An 8,667-nucleotide genomic window follows, 5' to 3' on the forward strand; every position below is an offset into this window, starting at 1 on the left:
AGAACATGGGGCACTGTACTGTAATTTTACCCGAAATGGAACATGTTACAGGTAAGTTACCGGAAAAATTTGAACAACAAGAAAGGTATAAGTTAACTACATCATTGTCTTTCATTTCACCAATTCTTTAAAAACTAAACAAATGACAATTAAGGGTAAAAAATCGACGATTTCAAACCAACGGGGACAATTTAAGATTGTATTTATGCAAGAAAAACGAACAACAAAGTAAGCATGAATGTCAAGCGCCTGTTAATATGTCATGCGCCTGTTAATATGTAACAATGCTACTTTGTTTTTCGGAGAGACTTTCAGGAAGTGTGTACAACAAATGTGTCCCATTTCGCGAAACACTCACAGGGAAGTAAAGCAACAAAAATGTCATCTTCACGCACCGTGTACCGTCACACACCCACACCCTGTAAACTTATTCTCTCCACCACCACGACCACACCCCTGCTGTGACGTCAGAGGACTGTTTGCCGATGCCTCCACTCTCCTCTCCTCCCTAGTTTATATAGTGACACATTAGTGAACAGGTGTCACATCTTTACCTGCAGCAGCCTGTTAAGGACACGAAGAAGAAGCACCTGGGAAACTACGCCTGAGAATACAAATTACAAGGAGCTGCAAATCCCTGCGACTGCTTCAACCTGCTCTTCACTCATCTTTTTGGAGTAAAAACAAGAAAAACTGCAGGTAGGATAAAAAAAAAAAATTTGCATTTGAGGTGTTGACGAAACGGATCTGGATTTATGTACGCACTTTATGAATGCGGGAGTGAGTCAGCAAAACAAGAAAAGTTATATATGGATAGACACATTTACCATTAAGAGTGTACATGTAACCTATACTAACACATACCCGCTTTTCCCGTTCCATTTTTGATTATTTGCGCTTATTTTTGTCATTGAAAAAAGCAAAAAAATAAAAAAATTATGTATTATTTGAATTATATATTAAAAACAACTAACAATTCTGCGAATTAGGATTATTTTAAGTATTTTTTTTTTTTTGCCTATTTAACTAAATGTGCAAATACAACAACTGTAGTTGCTTTGACATACACAGTATCAAAAAAACAAAACCGATCAAAATGATTTGTAAAACTTGAGAAAGTCTAAAAATATTTCAACTATCACATGATGACATTAAATTCCTTACGTCTCAAACTTAAATTCAAATAATTGGTGGATGTCTTCTTATGACAAAGTTGTGTAGTTTTGTACGTTTACAGACGGTCGCATATTATTCGTTTGGTGTGCTTTTAAAAAGACGTCGACGGTGAGTTCCGTCAACGTTTACGCACTTACACTCCGTTTACAGGTTTAACTGCAGGAGTCGCTGTAGGCCGCTGTAACATGATCTGCTGCTGGCAAAGCAATTCAGTAGTTGGGTTGAGCTATCGAACCCATCAAAGTCCATCATTATCGCAATGAATCTCCCGACCGGATCATGCAATCTCTTGGGAAAATGACAAAAACACTCAACTTTTTTTTTTATCTTGCTATTGAAGAAGAGTTTATTGCTTAAGCTCCGCCCCAAAACACCGGTCATTTTTGACAATGTACGCAACATTTTTCAGGTTTTTTTCCCCCTAATTTTTTGGTTGCTGGTGACAGAACATTATGAGTTTCCACTGTATCGTATGACGACAAAGACGGTGTCAAAGGTTTTGCGCGTTTCTGTTTAACAATCTAAAGAGAAGGAATTTTAAAGTATTATTTTTTAGTTATTATCACAGTAATATTGTGACACTTTTTAAATCGTGAGGACACTTGTTGCCGTATTATCTCTTGACGTTTTATGAACATCAAATTAACTACCACAGCACTTGAGACTTTTTATTTTTTTTAAAGTGAATGATCTCATCCCATCTACTGTAGATATGGACAACAGACTGGTGCTCACCGTCCTGTTTGTGACGCTGTCCTGGATGTCCATGACAACCTATGCAAGTAACACGACAACACCAATGCCATCAAGCAACACGACATCGGACAATATGACATCACCAATGCCACCAACCAACATGACATCACCAATGCCACCAACCAACATGACATCACCAATGCCATCGGACAACATGACATCACCAATGGCGCAGAACGTGACAACAGTGGTTCCCGTATCGGAAACTCCGTCAGTGATCCCCAACATCACAGTGGCAACTCTTCTAGTGAGTAGTGGCCAGAAGCCAAGTGGGATACGATCAAAATTACGACATAATCTCATCCCTACGTTTAAACTTAAGACTTAAAAGACACAACTTCTTCTGTCTCTCTCTTGCAGACGACCATTACTCGAGCACAATGTGGAACCGAGGAGCTTTGTGCAGCTGAGCCGGCGACCTGTGACCCCTCGCAACCTTCAACTTGTTTCTTTCTGTCAGCCAAGCTGCAAAACGGCACCACTTTCTTGTTTGGCCTCTCGGGGGAGACAGTGGGCTACGTCTCTGCCACCGTCTCAAACGACGACACAGTGGTACGTCGTCTATAGTTCACTTGTCAATCCAATATGGTGGTTTGTTGTTGAGTCATCTGTCTAAATGTGTCGTGTCTGGTTCTCCACCACAGGGAAACGGCGACAAAACCTACGTCTGTGCAAACGACAACAACAAAGTCAAATTCTTCATCACTACCCTCAACAATGGCGAGCTGACTGTGATTGAGGTGAGTGTCACTTAAAAATAACATAAATGAATGGAGCCATGAAGTCAGCAGTGGATCGACAATCCCCGTGTGCCGGGATGTGCAATTGCTATTATTTTTACCCATCAACTTTGGTAAATTTGTAAAGAAACCACTGTTTAACGATGAAATAAAGAGGCAAACATCTTCTGTACTTTAAACTAGTACAGATTTTACGAGATGCCACTTTTGCGAGCGTACTCCCATTCAACCCCAATTGAAAAAACCTTACCTAAATCTTAACAATACAAGGATTAATTCAAGCGTTTGAATAGCTGAAAACTTAAGTTTTTTTCCTCTACAGGGGAATGTGAGCGACGTTAAAGGCAGCGTCAACGGAAACGTTGTTCAGTGTACATTTGCCGCCGATGTAGTACCTGGACGGACGAGAAATACTGGAGCCGCACTAGGAATCGCCACTGGATCTTTCAACAGCAGTAAGCTAATATATTCACAGAGGCACATAACAAATCTACATATTTTTCCTTGTGCTAAAAACTCTCTCTGTTCACTCAGCTACTGGTGCTCTGGGAAGCCCCACCCTCAAATTAAGCACTAACGTTGTCGATCTGGCAAACCCTAATGCCACCGTCACAAACACGCTTTCCAACACGACCGCTAACACGACCACTGCCACCCCCACCACAACCCCTACTGGCCACGGCGTCACTTTCCAGCAATCACTGATGCAAGGTAAGAATAACAAAATGAGTGTTGTCTGAAACAACTGTGCTTGTGTGTGTTTGTATGAGGCACTGACACAGGGTCAACAATCGCTACGTTTACATGCACAGCTCAGTCGAGCTGCCGCTGTGGCAATTGGACGACGAGCCGAGTTTGAGTATACACGTGAAGGTGTATCTATCTATAAGCTACCGCTATAGATAACGGGGTCTAAGACCAGGGGATGACATCTTGTTATGGCGCAAAACGCAAAGTCCGACTCCAGTTCGTTCCTACATTTAATTGAATTATCTTGGTATATTAGCCCAACTACTAAACAGTGCTATTGTCTTAGTCAGACTTAGTCCGGACTTCTAGCGCACAAGTTCGACTCCAGTTCGCGTAAGTGTAAACATGCGGGAATAATCCGAAATTTTTTTTTTAAAACATATTTTTTGGGCCTTTTTGCCTTTAATGGATAGGATAGCGGAGAGAGACAGGAAACAGGAGGCAGAGAGGTGGGGAATGACATGAAGGAAAAACCGCTTGGTGCGGGATTCGAACCAGGGTTGCCTGCAGCGAGGACTATAGCCTCAGCATATGGGGCAGGTCAGGTGCTCTACCATCTGAGCTTAACACTGCCCCAATAATCCGACATTTAATTATCTATGTATATATTAGCACAACTACTTGGACAAACGTTCCCATACACTCACAAAACAGAACTGTTGCATTAGTCTGACTAAAATTGGACTTTAAACGACACAAGGACGAACAGGTTTTTCCTAAATAAACTTGACTAAATCCGTGTCCGCTTTAGCCCAATTTACTCGAAGAATATTTGTGCCACTTTACCTTGATCTTAGACAAGTCTGTAGTCTCCTGTTCACCCTCCTGCACCAATATCCACAGTAGGTTCGTCTGGTAGGTTTGTGTCACTGCGGTAAACCCAAAAGGAGACATTTCACACACCAAAGTCACAGAATACCACATCATAACTTACTGATGAACATGCCGCGATGTTAAATCACTGATTTTCTCTATGGACTCTGGCGCGAGCACAAACTTCCAGTCATAAAAGGCTGTCTAACAGCAAGACAAAGCGGCAAACACATCATACATAAACGGGTGTCAATTATCTCATACAACCACACCTAAAAAAACAACAAAAAGTAGTATCCCTTTAAAGCAGCCATGTTTGTTTAATTCCTGATCATTGTCTTATTTCCATCACCTTTAGCTCTCCTGATCTCATTTGGCATCCTGGGTCTGACGCTGGTCTGAAGAGAATGAAACATTTTTGACGATTGAAAAACTACGGAAACTGTCCACTTCAAATAAGCTACGCAACAGCCATCTTGGAGAGACATTTGCTATAAGCACGTTAGATTATTAGGACATCGACTCACTGGAGATGTAAGTGATCACGGCCACGTCTGGTGTAAAATCTGAAACTCTTTTAATTTTCACTTTAACGTTACATGTAGTCAAATCTGTTTTGCAATAGGACTGCTGGATATCTGTCCTATGAGTTTCTGAGTCTATAGTCCTTATGTTCCACCAGCGGATTTCGACATAACTGTTGCTGTCAGGGGGCAAAAAAATTTTTTTTTAACCAAACCTGGAAATGATGATGGTCTCAAATGTCTTGTTTTGTCCACAAACAACCAGTAAATATTCACATTTAAGAAGAAATTTGTTTTAATTCTTTAAAAAAACACAAACTGTTTACCAAAATAGTTGACGAATCATCTCCCCATCGATCATTTGAATAATAATTGCAGTCCTGAATTGTTGTTTTTACACATATGGTGCCAGCAAATGGCAGAAGTGTACTTTTGTGTTATTTTCTTTCATGTACATGTGTGTACTGTAGATTGTTTTTAAAATGATGCCTTTATTGGCTGATGTTCTACATGTGTGTGTGTATGTGTGTGTGTGTGTGTGTGTGTGTGTGAGAGAGAGAGAGAGAGAGTGTGTGCGTGCATGCGGGCGTGTAACTGAAAAATTAATTTTTGCACATCACATTATCTAAAAGTAATACATTTGGTGTAATTTTTTTGAAATAAACATTTATAAACACTAACGATCTGATTGCACTGATGTGGATGAAAGATGGAGACTTTGTCGGCGACAGCTGTTTATGTATTTATGTTCATGAAAACTATAAGTGGGAGAAAACGTGCATCATGTTTGATTTACATATGAAAAATCTACCTATGGATACAAATAAAGTTAATTGACTTTATTTTTCTTACCTTTTTTTGTGTATTTGTAGTTATATTCATATAAAAAAGCAAAACAATGAAAGTTATTAAAACAATAAAATAAATAATAAATAATAATATTTATTTATTAATAATAATTAAATATTTTTATAATAACAATACTAATACATCAGGTTATATTTATCACATTATTATATTAAACATTTAATTACAGATAAAACCTATCTAGTGTTTCAATTACAATTGTCTACATTTAAATTTGATTCTCATTTTGTCTGTTTACGTTACTTACAGATTCATTTTGAATCATAAATATGACAATACATTATGTCAAAACAAACACTTTTACTTTGAAAGGGTGTGCAGTAATCATGCTAAACATTTTAAATTGCAACATAATGATGGACTATCAAGGTATAATTTTAATCTCTAATCACTAAACACTTAATGTGTCTGTTAATTTTGTCTTGTCATTGTTTTCAATATATAAAAAAAAGCAATATACATACAAAATGGAAGACGCAGTAAATAGTAATTTTTCAAATTATCAAAATCCTGCAATTGAAACCTTTCTATCTTGATTGCTCTTAAATTCTCAAATTGCAAAAGAAACACAGAAATAACACTTTAAAGGCATTCAAATTTGGCTAGCACAGTTAGCATTGATCACTCAGTATGTGGGTGACGTGACAGTATATTAAACAGTAAAAGTTGTGTCCCGTTCCCTTGGGGTGATAATACAATGATTCCATCAGTTAGCTTTGCTAGCGAGTGGAGGTTAGCCATTTTGTCTGCCGGTACCTTTTTGGTACATGGATCACATGACATTAAATGCTACACGGAAGCTATTACATTAACTTACTTTTACTATTTACGTTAATATAATATCAAATAAACACCAACATCTAACTCAAATCAAACAGAAAAAGTATGCACTTCCTTCGTTAGCTCATGATTGGGTAATCCGCCATTTTGTCTACAGGTACACTTGAGTACTTGGGTCACATGATATGGAAGACACTTAAATAATACTCTTCTTATTAATATTCATTGTCGTATATCAACATTTCCACAACGTGGGGTTTCCAAATAGAACACGTTAAAGTAAATTAACTTGAAAAGGTTAAATAAATACAGGAAAGTAAAAGTTTGAATGAAGTAAAACAAGGAGGGTTACCAATTCTTTCAGATTACACACCTAAAGGAGAATTTATTTATATTATAATATATTTTATAGAAGACGCTCGTGAAGATCGTGAAGAAGAAAAGTTTGAACAAAGTTAAACAAGGGAGAGGGGGGGGTTACCAATTCTTTCAGATTACACACCTAAAGGCGAATTTAGGTTAAAAAAACAGGGAACTTTCTCAAAACGTTATATCATTTATCATTATCCATATGTCCAAATGGAACAATTACACAACCAGAAAGTAAAAATCAACTACAGCAAAGCTTTTATTTAAAGATCACCAATTGGTAAAGGAGAACTTAGGTTAAGGGTGAATTCCAATTCCTTGCTTAATCCTCAATCTTAACCCTCAATCTCAAAAATGTGCTCCCTCTAGTGCAAGTGCTGTCCCGATTCTCAGAAAAATTAAGTTGAGGGCCAAGTTTAAGGGCTGTATCGCCCTCAATATTGAGATTTTCCGAGACCACCCTTGGGAGCAAGGGCTACCCAGAATGCATTGCGTGTTTTGCCATAACAAAGATGGCGCCGAAAGCAGCGAAACGAGTACGCTACAAATTAAGTATTTCCTTTGCTAATAGAGATTCCATAATATCCATAATATTATGGCCTAAAGCCCATATTATGGATTACTTACGTCATTGTTGCGTAACATTTATTTTACGATCTTTTGTCAATAGCCGGCCGGTGCGGCTAAAGCCTAAAGCCCATATTATGGATTACTTAAGTCATTGTTGCGTAACATTTATTTTACGATCTTTTGTCAATAGCCGGCCGGTGCGGACAAGCGATGGTTTGCTATGGTTTACTTTTCAATAAGCCGTGGTGTGTGGTAACTGTCAGCTGAATATGTCCGTGGTTGTGGTATTTGTACGAGTATCATCTTATAACTAACTGACAACCTAATAACTTGACTGACAAACGGATCGTAATTAATAATCGTGACGTAAATGTCTTCTTCTTCTTCTTTTTTTGGAGTCGACAGACAGCTTTCGCGTTATTCTGCCCCCCAGGACGGACGTTCAGGAAGAAGTCATGTGGCCCATTTTTGTTCGACGGTATCAGTTCCAGGCACTCACAGGGAAGTAACGCGACAAGAATTCCATCTTCGCGCGCCGTGTACCGTCACACACCCACGCCCCCGTAAAAAACGCATTCTCTCCACCACCACCACACCCTTGCTGTGATGTCAGAGGACTGTTTGCCGATGCCTCCACTCTCCTCTCCTCCCTAGTTCATATAGTGACACATTAGTGAACAGGTGTCACATCTTCACCTGCAGCAGCCAGTTAAGGGCACGAAGAAGAGGCGCCAGAGAAGCAGCTGGGAAACTACGCCTGAGAATACAATTTACAAGGAGCTGCAAATCCCTGCGACTGCTTCAACCTGTTCTTCACTCATCTTTTTGGATTAAAAAACAAGAAAAACTGCAGGTAGGATAAAAAAATATTTGCATTTGAGGTGTTGGGTGTTGATAAAACGGATCTATGTACGCGCTTGTATGAATGTGGGAGTGAGTCAGCAAAATAGTGGTAGCAATATATAGACATTTACCATTAAGAGTGTACATCGGGGCTTGCTCTACCTAATTTCTCTTATTATTATTGGGCTTCCCATATTCATAAATTGTCTTATTTGTTAAAATCCCCTACATTGGTGTGGTGTAAAATGGAGCTATCTTCTACTCGGAGAACATCTATTCCAGCTTTATTACATTCCTCATTACCTGTTAAACCTTCTCTGTATACTGATAATCAGGTGGTTCTCAATACACTTAAGATCTGGTGTCAGTTTAGACGACGTTTTAAACTTATGGCAGCTTCCCCTTCAGGGCCGTTGAAGAATAATCATTTATTTTCTCCGTCATTGTCAGATTCTACCTTCTCATTCTGGTATGATAAA

General features: G+C 38.8%; 1 protein-coding gene across 1 annotated transcript; it reads left to right on the forward strand.

Moving 5' to 3' along the window:
* The first annotated feature begins 586 nt into the window (after positions 1-586).
* LOC310938390 (uncharacterized protein) lies at positions 587-5,572 on the forward strand. Its single transcript, XM_083902883.1, has 7 exons — positions 587-699; positions 1,887-2,179; positions 2,293-2,484; positions 2,577-2,672; positions 2,995-3,127; positions 3,207-3,383; positions 4,594-5,572. The coding sequence occupies exons 2-7, from the start codon at positions 1,889-1,891 to the stop codon at positions 4,635-4,637; spliced, it is 933 nt and encodes a 310-aa protein (XP_083759009.1). The 5' UTR covers positions 587-699; positions 1,887-1,888; the 3' UTR covers positions 4,638-5,572.
* Positions 5,573-8,667: the final 3,095 nt, after the last annotated feature.

The sequence above is a fragment of the Microchirus variegatus genome (genome assembly GCF_963457635.1).
Source record: "Microchirus variegatus genome assembly, chromosome: 2".
NCBI lineage: Eukaryota > Metazoa > Chordata > Actinopteri > Pleuronectiformes > Soleidae > Microchirus > Microchirus variegatus.